The 15765-nt window shown below is 42.2% G+C and overlaps 1 protein-coding gene across 9 annotated transcripts in view; it reads right to left on the reverse strand.

Moving 5' to 3' along the window:
* LOC142964722 (transcription factor COE3) overlaps nt 1-12689 on the reverse strand; it is a 126753-nt gene extending 114064 nt beyond the window's left edge. For all 9 annotated transcript variants that reach the window (XM_076105216.1, XM_076105220.1, XM_076105214.1 and 6 more), the window contains exon 1: nt 12500-12689. In XM_076105216.1, coding sequence (XP_075961331.1) covers nt 12500-12633 — 134 coding nt within the window. In that variant the 5' untranslated portion in view covers nt 12634-12689. The remainder of the gene's footprint in view (nt 1-12499) is intronic.
* Between the last annotated feature and the right edge of the window lie 3076 nt (nt 12690-15765).

A 15765-nucleotide genomic window follows, 5' to 3' on the forward strand; every position in this document is an offset into this window, starting at 1 on the left:
ATACAGCCGTGACCTTTCTGCACCTCCATTACCGATGCTTAATGCCTCATTTGTAGGCCGGTTTGGTGGAAGCGGAATTCTTTTCGACTCGGCCGAGGAGCGTCGAGAGTCTGCGGAGAAACTCTGAGGAAGAGGAGGAGGAAGAGGAAGCTCAGGTGTGTGTCGCTCAGGCTAGAGTTTGTTTTAAAAGAAGGAGGCTCGGAGGGAATAACAGTAACACGGCGGTGTTAAAGGAAGAAGTAACAGCGAGAGACGTCAACACTTTCACTACCAGGTATGTTCAATCACGTCCTGTGAGAAGAAAGAAAGTAACAAGATCCACAAGCATCTGTCCTCATGCAGGTTCACAGTTACAGTATAAATAGTATGAGTCCTGTACTGAAGAATACAGTATAAATAGTACGAGTCCTGTACTGTAGAATACAGTATAAATAGTACGAGTGCTGTACTGAAGAATACAGTATAAATAGTACGAGTCCTGTACTGTAGAATACAGTATAAATAGTACGAGTGCTGTACTGAAGAATACAGTATAAATAGTACGAGTCCTGTACTGTAGAATACAGTATAAATAGTATGAGTGCTGTACTGAAGAATACAGTATAAATAGTACGAGTCCTGTACTGAAGAATACAGTATAAATAGTACGAGTGCTGTACTGAAGAATACAGTATAAATAGTACGAGTGCTGTACTGAAGAATACAGTATAAATAGTACGAGTCCTGTACTGAAGAATACAGTATAAATAGTACGAGTCCTGTACTGTAGAATACAGTATAAATAGTACGAGTCCTGTACTGTAGAATACAGTGTAAATAGTACGAGTGCTGTACTGAAGAATACAGTATAAATAGTACGAGTCCTGTACTGAAGAATACAGTATAAATAGTACGAGTGCTGTACTGTAGAATACAGTGTAAATAGTACGAGTGCTGTACTGAAGAATACAGTATAAATAGTATGAGTCCTGTACTGTAGAATACAGTATAAATAGTACGAGTGCTGTACTGAAGAATACAGTATAAATAGTACGAGTCCTGTACTGTAGAATACAGTATAAATAGTACGAGTCCTGTACTGTAGAATACAGTATAAATAGTACGAGTCCTGTACTGTAGAATACAGTATAAATAGTACGAGTCCTGTACTGAAGAATACAGTATAAATAGTACGAGTCCTGTACTGAAAATGTTACTTGAGTTAAACAGAACATTGTCTGTAAAATGTACTTTAAGTATCAAAAGCAAAAGTACTCACTACGCAGTAATATGTCCCGTGTGAGTGGTATATGATATATTATATAACCGGATTATTGTCGAGGTGGAGCCAATAGTAACTATGTATATATATATATATATGTATATATATATATATATATATTTATTATGGAGCTCAAATGATTACTCCGTACACTACCTGCTCAAAGACTCGATCACATAAATAAGTTGATTGATCGATAAATAACGACCTCATCCACACTTCAGTCATTCTGATGTTCTAATCTTCTATTCTTGTTCTTCATGTAACTCAAAGTCGGAACATGATCTCACACTGAATGCTGCTTGTAAGAAGCTCTGTGAACACCACACATGTGGGTGAGGACTCCTCACTTATTTAGGAGTATTTGCATCTAATTACACTTCATTGGTACTATTTACTGTACGATTGGAGCGTGCATTATTTAGTATCTTTAATTTTTTTGCTTTTCCATGTTTCATTTTTTCCTATCAAACAAAAATCTTGAAAAAGCTGATCATTTCATAAATATTCTCATTGAGCAGATATTTTCATGTCTTCAGGACTCAAATATACAGAAATAAATATTTGTTTAGTGCAGTTGTTTTATCGCACTGCATCCCAAAGCCTCAGCTTCAGGACAAAAGCAGCTTTGATTCAGATTTATTTTAATATTTGTTTGTATGAAAACGAAGACAAAGACGCGACACCAACGTAGGTTTTTAACTCTAAAACGAACCGACTTTGGCACCTGTTTCATCGACTAAACCGGCCCCATTATCCCAATTACACACAATGCTTTGCAGCGATCGCCCTCGTCCTCCTCTCCGCTCCGCTCTACCTCCACTCAGAAAGCTCGTTAGCATTATTATTATTTCAATTATGCTAATTGCGGCGGCATCCACTCGTCGCGGCGCCTCGTATCCGGCTGTTAGCACTTGGCACAAGGTGTAATAAAAACAGTATCGATGGCACACGGCTCGCTCCAACATGCCCGGAGTGTAAATCACACGCCAGCAGCCGGAGAGGAAAAAAGGATAAAACACACACACACACACACACACACACACACACAGAACAAACACAGGGCCGCGGCCGGCGATCTGCACGTTTCCACCACAAAGCCTGAAATTAAAGGTCAGCGGGAGTCGTGTCGAGCACTCTGCAAACAATTACTGAGCAAGACAGCCGGTCCTGTGCAGTCAGTTCATATCCACACACACACAGACACAGGCTGAATAAATCCACAGCCTGAATATTGCAATAAAACCTGCGAGGTTGATCTTCTCTTGTCTCAGATTAAAAGGGAGATCAGCCAGTGATCCAGCGTGATGACTGCTTCCAAACCAAACAGAGCTTTAATTTGAAACTCCATTGGAGATCTCACAGAGATAGCAGATACAACTGTGTGTTAAATGCATGCAGGTTATTTCCACCTGTCTGACGGCTGCAGCCACACACGTGTTGTATGTTTAGTGGTCGAGGTTTTCTTTAGTTTGTCTGTGAGTTTAAGAATCAGCAGACTGGAGGTGAAACAACAAACATCAACAGGCTCTGAAACACACAGCAGAACACGTGTAACCCCACAACCTAACAATGTGTGCTCCCTCCTAACCGAGCCCACCTGCAACAAGAAGCGGTGACTTCAGTTCCTACTGGAGATGAGGACTCTCAAAAATAAAGCAACAGACAGAGCGGTCTGAATGTGAGCAGCAGAGGAGGAGATGTCTGGACTTTCAGTCCCAAAACACTGGAGCCTACATTTCCCATCATGCACCTGGATAGTGTCTTTCATTAGAGCCTCCCTTCCCGGTGGACAGCGACGTCTTTCAAACACCGCACAGACTGAGTGAGACGTTTTAATGGTCAGAAAGCTAAAAGACTCACTAAAATAAATTAAAGACGAATAAATGACACAAGTCTGTGAATATCCAACGTGAACGTAAACTCTAGAATTAAAGACAACAATCTGAAGTTTAACCTTAAAAAACATTGAAAATCATCTGGATACTTAGACTGACGTACATGCCTCATATTCACACACACACACGCACATGCACACATATCAATGCGCACACACACACACACACACACACACACCATGACAATCAAACAGGAGATGGAGTGTGACCGCTGTTTCAGTCTTTAACCAGCGTGGCCTGTCGTCTCACACACACACATGAATACATACACCAGCCTAATGAGCCATACAGCACACACACACACACTCATGCACACACACACACACACTCACTGTCTGGCTGGCTGCCAGGATGTTAATCAAATAAACGGTGGATGTTTAAATCAGATTCAGTGGGAAACCAACTCAGAGCAAACACACCCTGACGGGACAACACACACACATACACACTCTATAATCACACACACACTCACACACACACACACACACTGTTTACACACACACACACACACACACTCCAGGTTGTAGTCTGAGTCTATTTTAATCTGAAAGTTAATCAGAGCAGATTTCAAACCAGAACTGACACACTGACTGGATGCTAACAGATGCTAACAGATGCTAACTGAAACTCCCTTATTGAAAGCTCCACCGTAAACAGTCAATGTGTCGATAAAGTTTTCTCTGTTGTAAAGCCCAAAGTAATGACTCAGCATCAATTCAGAAGAAGAAAAAACTCCTTTTTCAGAATAAAACTACAGTAAAGACACAATTAAATATTAAGTGAACATATGATGACTTATGTTCAACTTTAACAATCAAATCATGGCTTCTGAACCGACACATGACCCACTTCTGACTCTGTGACGTCACGGGACTTTTTGTTTTCTAGCTCTGAGTGTTAGCGTTGGATGTTAATGTTTCCCACCAAACGTCCAGTCTGAATGTAATTAGTGCCGAACACACACACACACACACACACACACGCCTCTCTAATTGCTATGGAAGTGGAGTTTGGACGGTTAAAATATGCACATATTGTTCATGTACAGTGTGTGTGTGTTGATTTATGCGGGGCTGCACAATTACCCACGAATACATTTACTCAATCAGGCCTGTGTGTTCTCACACACACACACACACACACACCTGTTTGGTTAGCTCTCATTAGCCGTGTAATATGAACTAATGAGTTGAGGCTGAAGCAGGGTGGGAGGACAGCAGGCCGTGTGTGTGTGTGTGCGCGTGTGTGTGTGCGTGTGTGTGTGCGTGTGTGTGTGTGTGTGTCCAGCATCCTCTCCGTCTGTCTGTTCCCTGGTTTCATTGATAAATCAAAACATTGATCGACTTCATCAATAGAATGAATCAACTTTTCTCCAAAATGTTCAAATGTTCAAACAACAGGAAACTCACGAATCAATAACTTGATTTGTAAATATCGGATGATACACAACTTAGCTGATCAATAGCAGTCTCAGTGTGATCAGTTAACAATGAACAAATGATCTGAACATTCTGCATGGAATTAATTAAACTAGTTAGAACCAACAGATTATATCGGAAAATCGCCAATCTAACACTTTGTGTTCTTCGTGAATATTCATTGTATATATTATTCTTGTTTTCTTTTCTAGGTTTAACTCAATGAAACTGGTTAGAACCACAAACTCCATTGACAAATAAAACAAATTTAACATTTAGCGTGTTCTTTGTGAATACAATATGTATAATAATAATAATTTGACTTTCATCAAATAGAGTAAAAGGCATCAGAGAGTAATCACATGACTAAATCTGATTTATGTATTCATTTATTGATCTACTTATTCTGACACTTGTTTCTACTGTTGACTCTTTCACAAGTGCATTGTGGGAGGTATTTTTGGCGTGACGGCGGCCCGCTGTGGGTTCGATGGCGTCGGCGGAGGAAACGCCCGCTGACTGATTTCCATTTGTGCACCTTAATAGCGTGTGTCATTCCTAATTAGGGCGACTGGCTCGGGGAGACGGTGGCTCGATGCTGAGATGGCTGCTCCTGTCATGCTGCAATTACCAACAAATTAGTCTTTAGACTGAGGGGCTTCTGCACACACACACACTCCTGGTCGAGTGTGTGTGTGTGTGTGTGCTAATTAGTGCGTTCTGTGAGGTGTTCAATGTGTGAGAATTCGTTGTAAACGCAGGTTTCACAGCCGTCAAAACTCCGACCTGCAGCTGTTTGTTCTGCAGCTTCACCTTCAACGTGAACAATAATACAATTACACGTTAACGCTCATAAACCTCAAAGCTGCTCCGTCGAACAACCGAATCATTAACGTCTATGCTCCAGTAGAAACGTCGTAACGTTAAACTCACAGCGAGTCGTCTGAAGAGTCGAACTGAAACATCAAACTCTGCACCGCGTGGTGCGTTCAGGGGTCAGTGAATCTCAGGGTTTTAGTATTGTCAAGTATTGTAATCTGATTGTTTTCGGTATGTTTGACATATTAGGACAATTTATTAAAGAAGAAATAAGAACAGGAAATTCCTTTGTAGGTGTAAACCCAAAATGTATTAAGAGAGATGTAAAATAGCAGATTTAATCTGGTGGATAAAACCGCTTCAACAAGTCAAACTAATAGTTTTTAATTCATGTTTTTAATCAGACTCATTTGAGAGTTTTCATATTTTAATTTATTCATAAAACTATGGTCACTGTGGTGCATTCAGTGTTCAGTAAATCTGAGTGTTCCTGTTCAAGGAGATGTTTGTTGTTGTTTTTGGCGGGAAATTACGTTGCACGCTTTTTGGCGCCAAACTCTCGTCACATTTATTTGGATGTGAAGAAGAATTTTTACATCTTTTACTTGTTTGTGTTTTAGCTCTCAGGATGGAGAGCAGAGCTAATGCAGCGGCATGTTCTCTCTACTCAGCTGTTTCCTCCAAAACAGACCACACACACGCGCACGCACACGCACACACACGCACACACACACACGCTGGCCGAGCCCATTAGCCTGGTCACCTGCTCCTCTCAGACGAAAGCTCGGGGTTAATTGTTTGCAGCTTTTTCTTCTTCTCTTTTTTGTGTGTGTTTAGCGTAGCTGCTTGTGATTAGCCGAGCGGCGGCCGACACTCTTCAGAGGCCGCGAGGAGACAGAAGAAGAGTGTCGCTCGAGTGTCGACGGTTTATTTACACGAGTCAACTTCACTTCCACGACGACGACGACGTGTCGCTGAGGATTTACAGTAACGAGGACGACGCCGCATCTGCCGGCTGTTTAATTATCCAACACGTTCTTAAGGCGGCGTTCAGGAGAGTTTAATTGTGTGTACGTGAAGAAGAGGAGGAGGAGGAAGAGGAGGAGGGTGTTGACAAATGCAGATGCAGCAGGAAGTGCATTTGTTCTTGTTATCGGGAGAATAAAGACGTCTAAAAGGAGGACAAATAAATCAAACAGGTAGCGAGCGGCCGAGGCCTCGGCTGACCTCCTCCATCGCCATGAGTAACGGCTCTCTGAACAGAAGTCTCTCAGCGCTCAGATCATCACTGACGAACGCTCCAGACCCGAGTACGAACCCCCGATCGCCGGGAGCCCCGAGTGGAACGCCAAACGCCCCCCGATGATCGAGCAGATGACGAATGGCGGCAAAGTGGGAAATCCCCCCGCCGACGATTATTCACCTCTCAACACTACCTGACCCCCCCCCCCCCCCCCCCCCTTAACCCCAGAGGACACAGATAGGGCGTGGAGGGCAGGATCACTCACTCTGCTCCATCTTTCTTCAACACTTTTTATTCTTCTTCTTCTTTCTACAGCGGTGTCAGGGAGGGTCGAGGGAAATCTGTTCACCTGAAGCTTCATCACACACACACACACACTCACACGCAAAACCTCCATCTTCACACATCATTTCTGTTGTTGAGTCCTGAAAGTATATTTTTCCTGAAAACAAAGTGTAAGAATCTGCAGCCGACGGGTTTTCCCCAAAGATCAACTTGTTTTTAGGGATTTTATTATTTCCAGAAAGGAGCTTTAGTGTCATTAAAAAAGATATAATAAAGATTTAAGATCAACACACGAGCGTTAAAGCTTCATCCTCAATACTTTAAACAAGTCGCAAAATAAACTTTTTGGGTTTATTCACTAAATATTTATTAAAACATAAAACATCGACGGAGCGATGACGTTTAGTCCAACTTTTATACAGATGTGACACCAAAAATTAGAAACTATAATTTAAAGAATTGAATCATTAGAACAAACTATCGATATGCGTTTTATATTTCAATGGTTATAAGGCGTTGTTGATGCACGTTGTGGAGAGAAAAGGCTAATTATCTAACAGATATTAAGAATATTAAAGTTCCAACATTCGTTAAGTTTTAATGCAGCGAACACAACAAAACAAAAAAGGCTAATTTTTACGAGCTTTCACTGCTCGATGACGCCGACAGCTGCTCAACAAGTTCAGCTTCAAGACGATATGAAGACAGTTATGATTTAACCTCAGCAGACCATAATCTGTGATATGATCTTAAGACAACAAAGCAGAGTTAAAAACACTTGAGAGAAACTCAAACAGCAGAGTTTTGCTTTTGCTTCGTGTGAAACGCGGAGCGGTCGAACCTGAAGAATCTCTGAACCGCTTCATACGAAGACGAGCGACCTGAGACGAGAGTTCAGGAACCAACGAGGACGAGGAGTCTGTTTCCTTTTTCACGAGCGCATTCGTTCACCAGGATTTCCTCCAGACACTTAAAGCCTCTCTCTCTCTGCTGTCCTCTTTCTAGTCAAAGAATAAAAGCATGCAGCATTTCAAAATAAAAGTTTGCAAGTTTCTGCACGGAAACCAACTCCAACCTCCACCCGCTGCCTGCACAAACTTACACACACACACACGCACACACACACACACACACATATAACCTGTGAAACACACACACAACAGCAGCAGCCTGCGTGCACCGTGACCTCTGACCTCTCACACCTTTTACAAGAGCATCGAGTCTAGAAGTCTCAGGTGCTTTTTCTGCTTTTTCTGCTTTTTTCTGGACTCGTCTCAGAGAGGTGAAGGGAAGTCGTGGACGAGCTGCCGGTGAGATCGAGCTGAGAGAGAAACGTGTTCTCGTGGAGATAAAATCTCTTTCAGGCGTCCGGGTGGCCGAGCGGTGATCATGTGACTGTGGCGGGAGGTCGAGCAGCGCAGACGTATTGTAGTGAAGGTTTACTTTGTTTAAAGGGTGATAGTGCTGCTGTGACGTCTTCACTAATAAAAACAAAGAAACTGACACAAAATGTGGGAATATTAATAATTTCCTTTAGTTGAAGACATTGTTTAATAGAAAATCACCGGCGAGTTTGTGAATTATCTTGAACCTTTGAACCCGTTTACGTCCTTTCACTGTGCCCGTTATGAGAGAAGGTTAATAGTTCATATTTAGTTTTATTTGCACTCTTTCTGTTCCTGCAGCTGCACAACGAGTTGATGTGATCTCCGTCTCAAACACTTTGTTCTCTGCGACACCGTCAGAGATTTTAGCTAAAAAACAAACTGGATTCTACAAACGTCTTGAATATTAGAGCAGAAATAAACGACGGCACGGAAACACTAAATGTACGACGACAGTAAATCAGCGACATCGATTCTACGCCGATTTCACCTCACGAGGGATTCGAAACGGCAACTCTCAGCACCGAGAACAACACAAACATTGAGTTTCATACTTCATGTCTACGGATTGATAATCTCTCTCTATCTCTGCTCTCTTAAAGCCTCTTCTTCCATTAAATAAAACATGTTGGAGCTGAATCCTTTCAATAAAGAGATATCAGACCATCAGACTTCATGAATCACACTTTGTTCTAACTTGTAAATAAATGTAAAGAAACAGACAAGTTCCTCTAAAACGTCAGGTTTGGTTTGATATTTACACACATTTCGGAACATTAACATTAAAGTTTGTAACTCTATCGTTACTGCACATCAGTTTGGATTATTTGTTTCTTCGTGTTTTCATGATTATTGATGACGAGATGTTACAGTTAAAGATGACGTTCTTGTCAGATTGTTAAAGAGAATTAAGAACCGATTAAAGAACCAGACGCACGGTTTCAAACTGCTTGTTGTGGCTTTTTACTAAATAATACATAAAGGTTATCGTATAAATGAAGAAGCTGAATCAAACTGGGAACTCTGGGTTTAATGTTTGTTAGAGATCAGATTCTGGAGGATTTCCACTAATTATTATTCTAGTTATGATCAGACGTTAGCAAACAGCTCCAGCTCCACATGTTAAAGATAAACGCAGAGATGTGTTCCTCCTGTCTCACACATTTCAGTTCACACCTTTAATTCTATTTATTATGTTTTTATTATCTCTTCAAAAACTCTCAAAGATTTTCTTTTGAAATCTAAAAGCTTCAAAAGCAGAAGAGATGATTTAAGAGAAGAGTCTCTGCTGCTGTTTAACGCTCTGAGTCTGATCATTTAATAATCATCAGTGAGATGAACCAGCAGCTAAAGACACCACGCTCATCAGGACTGTCAGAGGAAAGAGACAACCCATATATTATATATATATATATATATATATATATATATATATATATATATATATATATATGAATATATATTCCTGTACTTTATACATAACGTCACACTTTCTTCACTCCTTTAAAAGCTTGTTTGTCTTCCTCTAAGTCACATTTGTTGTGTTTGATTTTGTGGTTTTGACAGACGGACGTCTTCCTTTAACTCTCAGCAGGAAACACACACACACACACGCACACACACACGCACACACACACACACACACACTCATCTATAACTTTCATTATTTATCTTTTAAAAAGAACAAAACTAAATGTGCAGCTTTAAGAAAACAAGACAACAGCAGCCGACAAAACCATCTGGAATCCTCGCTTCAGCTTCTATAAAGCTTTATAATCTATTTCATCTTCTTATTTTAAAAACATTAACGTGAGTTTCATGTGTTCGAGTCTCAGATTAATCTTTAAACATTTCTGTGTTCACACAAGAGACGCAGAGAAACACTCAAACACATGAGCAGAGTCTCTTCTGCATTAATAACTTACATGCATGACTTCTTTCTTGTATTTTGTTCTTGTTGTTAAACCTTCACTCTAAAATATTACACTTTCATCAGCTTCATGAAGCTTCTAACATCTGGAAAGCTTGGTGTTTGTTCAGTAATAAACTTCTGTTTGACGTTCATGTCTCACACATGAAACATTAAATATACTGTACATATAAATATACTCGTTAACAGACATGTAACGCACCTCGAGCTGTGTTAGTTCAGCTGTTCTTTAGTGAACTATTAATGCTGCTCATCAACACATGAGTTCACTGACAGAATCAGCTCTTTAATAACTGAGTCATTGTTTAAAGTCTTTTTTTTTTTAAAGGCACAAATTCTCTTCTAAAGCTTCTAAAATATAAATATAAATATTTGCAGTTTGGACAAAACAAAACATTTGAATATCAACATGTTTTACTTTTTAATGACTTTCTGTGGAATAAATAAATAATCAATTAAATCAATGAATTTGTGTCTGCAGGTGTTAAGCTGTGCATATAAATGTGTTCACATATATGTTGCTCAACTTGTTCGCTGTATTTCTGTTTGAATCTTCTGTTTTCTGTGAACACATTTGATCCATAAAGTTGCTTCTGATTCTGTTGTGTTTGATTTGATGGATTCTGATGTTTTTAAAATGTGTTTTTAATCTGAAACTTTTGTGCATCAAACTGCAACAAGACTCAAAATAAAAAAACTCTGCAAATTAAACTGTTTCCTGCATGAAAACAATCGTGAACACATTTTAAAAAGGCACGCGGACACATCGCGAGGGTCAGAGTTAAAGTTTGAGGTGCGCGTGTCGGATGTGATGGATGTGGTTCTGGTTCCTCGGACTCAGAGAAGCTGCTCCTCGTGTTCAGTTGATTTAAACTCGAGCAGCATTGATTTATTTCCGTGAGGCTCAGATTTCACCTCAGCTCACCTGAGATTTACAGCTCACAGGTCTCGTTATTCACGTCACATTCCACCGGAAATAACCGAATTATGTCACTTCTAAAACCTCTAAAAGACACAATTGTATTTTTTTAAATGAACATATATTGTGATGTTGAATAAAAGTAATTCAGATTTCCGCTTTGAAATTATTCCCTTAATTTTAAGGAATATTTAAGAACTTTGAAATGAAATAAAAAGCTTTAAATCGATTGATGTCAAAGTGAAACTAAGCGTCAGATGTGCGCGTGTTTGTCTCGCGGAGGTCAAACACGTTACAATATTTTACCCTGCGTTTTGAGAACCCTGTAATTTAACCTGTGAACCACTCAAATAGAGATTTATTTCCTCCTCAACTCGGTTCATAAATAAAATATGTTTTTTTCTATTTGACCAACCGCCTAATTACAGATTTATAGACGAGGGTTTGTATGTGTGGGAAAGAGAGAAACCCCCGCAGAGATGTCATGAAATAATAAAGTCTTACTTCTTATAATTATGTGCTAAATAACCTTTAAATGTTCTGAAAGAATCCCGGAGAACAGGCTCGTACCGCGTCTCTGCGCTCTTTTGCGCGTGGCGTGTTTCTCGTGCAGCACCAAAACCGCATGTATTTCCGCAACGATTTGGTTAAATGAACAAACGGCGGTGCGGGAAGATGAAAACATTATTTCAACTCGAGTTTTTGTTTATTAAAGGCACGCGGAGGCGGGAAAGAGGGACTCGGCTCTTGTCTCCGCTCGCGCCGGGTAGATGGTGAACCCTGAGTCCGCCCGAGAGGAGGAGGGAGACGGCGTGATGGGTCCGACCGCCCCGCGCAGTGAACCGCTAACCCTGCTGCTTGGAATCACGGAGGAAACGGAGGACGGACGAGATTTCATGTTGTGATTTAGTTTGTTGTCCAAACACATTTTTACTTATTTTCTGAATTATCACCAGAATCACTTTTACGTATTTTAAGAAGAAACGAGGCGCGTGAAGCTTTACCCCAACATGTCCAGCTGATGCTCCTCTGCACTTCACACTAAAACTCTGCACTCAGTTATTTCATCCTTTCTCCAGAGTAGCGCGTGCTCTGTTGTTTTTGCAAACCGAGAGTGAAGCTTTGACTCTTCCTGCAGAAGAAGAAGCAGCAGCCATGTGGTCGTATTTTAACTTTTTCTGTCTCTGCCTGCAGACTGACACCACTTCTCTCACAGCGTGCCTTTCACCTTCACGCTGGAGTTTTCTACAACTGTGGCATTGATCAAACCGATTGGCACCGCGGCGCAGAGAGAGGCGACAAGTTGCTTGGTTTTTTGGGGATATTGATTTTTTTTTTTACCTCTGGGCAGCTGTGTTGGCGTCCAAAATCCCTGCGCCCTGCATCCAGGAGCGGACCGGGGTCATGCCGGTGGGGAGCGGCTCCTCCTTCATGGTCAGAGCCCCCCTGGGGAGGCTGTCCTGGATGGAGAACATCAAAGTGTCCTTCTGGGAGCTTTGTCTTCACCAGAAACAAGAAAGAAGAAGAATAATCCTCCTTGTACCCGACACTCAAAAAAGCCAAAAGGACCACCTGGATTAAGGTGGAGAAAAAGAGCGATGCGGAAGGAGGAGGAGAAGAAGGAGGAGGAGGGGTGGAGGACACACGAACGAGCTTCTCCCAAAAGTACCGGGTCCTGATCCAAAGAAGAGCCCGGGATCCCTCTGGGTTTCTCCGGGGGTTGTTTTAGATCCCAGCCGCGGCGCTCCGCAGCAGTCCTCGCTTTTAAAAAACCGGCGGCTCTGTGAAGTTAAAAGAGGGCGGAGAGAGGAGCGGAGAGCGGGGAGAGCATCTCAGAGGAGAGAGAGAGGGAGAGAGAGAGAGAGAGAGAGAGAGAGAGAGGCGAGAATCAGCCGGGATCCGGAGAGCCTGACGCCGGGAGAACGGAGCGTGGAGAGCCGGGATCAGATCAGAGGGAGGCGAGCAGCGCGCGGATTGTGGAGAAATGAAAAGTGGGATAAAAAACAAACCCACCGCTTCAAAAAGGAGTAAAATGAAATGATTAGCAAACAAGAGGGAGGGACGGACCGTGGAAGGCTGCAGCAGCTCCCGGGGGAACAGAGGGATTGGGCGGCGAGAAAACCTCACCCCCCCTCCTCCCTCCTCCCTCCCTCCACCGGCTCTTTATGGCTCCTCTGTCCCGGCGGAGAGCTCCTTCTCCCGGGGTCCGAGGCTCTGGATGCTCCCGGGGGACCGGCAGCGGATCGGGGGAGTGGGCGGGGACACCACCAAATAAGGACATGGGCATTTGCATATCGGTCGCACCTCTGGCGTCTCATTGGGCGGGAGGCGCGCGTTGCGTCATGGGTTCTTAAAAAAAAAAAAAAAACGCACGCCAAATAAGGGTTTCCGCGTGTTCGAGAAAAAAAGAAACTTTTAAAAGTGGATAAAGGAGAGATTAAAGATGATGAGATAAACACACGTTTTTAAACACACTGACACGTGACATTCATGCTCCTTCATGTGTTTTGTACCTCGTGGACTCAGTCGGGCCGGTTTTACGCGTCAACACCGACTCTGGTTTCCTTCACACCTCGCGAGCTCACTCGTGTTAAATAAATGTGCAGGTTTTTATTTTGTGCCTCAATCTGTTATTAAACGAGCTGCAGAGGCAGAAGGTGAATTATTTTATATCCAAACCTTCCGCGTGCGTTTCCCTGCTCGGGCCCGCTCGACGAGACTGAAATACTGAACCTCACCGGGAACACCGATCTGTATTCACTTCCTCCATCCTCACAGACTTCTTCACATTCGTTTTTTTGGGGAGGTGGGGGGGATTAACTGGTTTCATGTGGAATAATCTCCTCTGTCATCCCGCCGTTAGGATGACTGACACGGGCGGCGCGCAGATTTGGCACCAATTTGCGCTTTTTTTTAACGCACGGACATATGGCGCTCACTCTCTCTCTCTCACACACACACACACACACACACACACACACACACACACACCGGGAGCCGCTAATAAGACGTGTTTCAGTGCAAGCGTTTTATTTCACACTTCTATAAAATATGTCTTTAATTGCATAATTTAGATTAAACAGAATCGGCCTCGCAGCATCGATCAGCTGTTACAATGATACTAATAATAATATTATGTGTGTGTCTCTGATCATGCCTCTTGATGGGTTTATATTATTTTTGGGGGGGTTGACATCTCCAACAGTCATTTTTTTGTTCATTTTCGTGGCAGGAGCAGAATTCCTCTAATTAAGCAAAAACTCCAGAGCAGCGCTGATTAAATATTTATCCTCCTTTAGCCCGCTGCATTCCTCCAGGGACGCAGAAACGTCTGGAAAAGCCCGGAAAAAAGATCTCTGCGCGGGGAGAGAAAAAGTCAATGAGACGCAAACATACTGGAAGAGGAAGAGGAAGAGGAGGAAGAAGAAGATGGTCCGGATTAGAAACCAGACGGCAACAGGCTCATCGGTCCACCTCGTAACGAGCTTTATTCAAATTAATTATCATTATAAATTATCGTTATGTTATTGTTAGGAATATTATTATTATTATTAGAAGTATTCACTTCTAATAAAAACGTTTACACTTCATTAAATCAATAAATCTGGTGTTTCAGAAGAAAAGATTAAATTATAATTGAATCATAAATAATTATCATATTTTCACACAACATGGCGGGAAATCTAACAACTTAAATGAGATGTTTGTATTTATTTCTCAAAATCATTTTCATTTGAGTTCATTTTATTTTCTTAATCCTAATTCTTCCGTTATTTTGGGTTTCATTAATCAACATAAAACGTGATCCTGATGATGTCACAGCATCAGTATTAGAACCCCTTCAGACCTCAAATCTATTCAAGAACCCCCTCAAGACCCCGTAATACGGGATCAAGACCCGTGTTCTCGAGTATTAGAGCTCCTGAAACCCCTTAAAAAAACACCTGGAACGGCCCCAAGGCCCCTCATGTGGAACCCTGGGACCCCCTTTACCATCGCCCACCAGATCTCTGGAGACGTTCCTTAAAGCCTGTGGAACCCACTCAAGAGATGAGCCGCTCCTGGATCCCCATGGATCCCTTTAAATTAAGAGAACCTCCGTTTGATAAAAACCTGAACATTCTGCGGAGCACCGAGACCGACAAGAAATCCTTTAAGAACTCCTGGAACGTCATTTAAAGCTTCAGGGAACCCATTCAAGAACCCAGAAGCCCCAGAGAGCTACCTGAACCTCCTGGAACCCTCTCAGAACCCTCTAGTCTCCTTTTAGATCCCTTTAAGGCCCCTGGAACACCTGGGACCCCCTTAAAACCATTATAATCTTTACTTGAAGGAACGGCCTTCAGAACTCCTGGAACGTCCTACGACCCTCATTTAGATCCTCTGGAATACCTTGAAAAGGACCAGAACCTCCTTTAGAAACATCCTGAATCTCCTCCAAACCCGCTAAAAAACACCTAGAACCTCCTCCAGGAACCCCTGGAACGGATTCACTCCTGGAACCTACTGAGGAACCCTGAGAACCCTTAAACCCTCTTCAAACCACCCTGGAACCCCCTGGAGCATCCCACTGCCAGGCTTTACAGAACCACATGTGGAACCTTAAA

The sequence above is a fragment of the Anarhichas minor genome, unplaced genomic scaffold (genome assembly GCF_050575085.1).
Source record: "Anarhichas minor isolate MPS153535 unplaced genomic scaffold, ASM5057508v1 ptg000031l, whole genome shotgun sequence".
Taxonomy (NCBI): domain Eukaryota; kingdom Metazoa; phylum Chordata; class Actinopteri; order Perciformes; family Anarhichadidae; genus Anarhichas; species Anarhichas minor.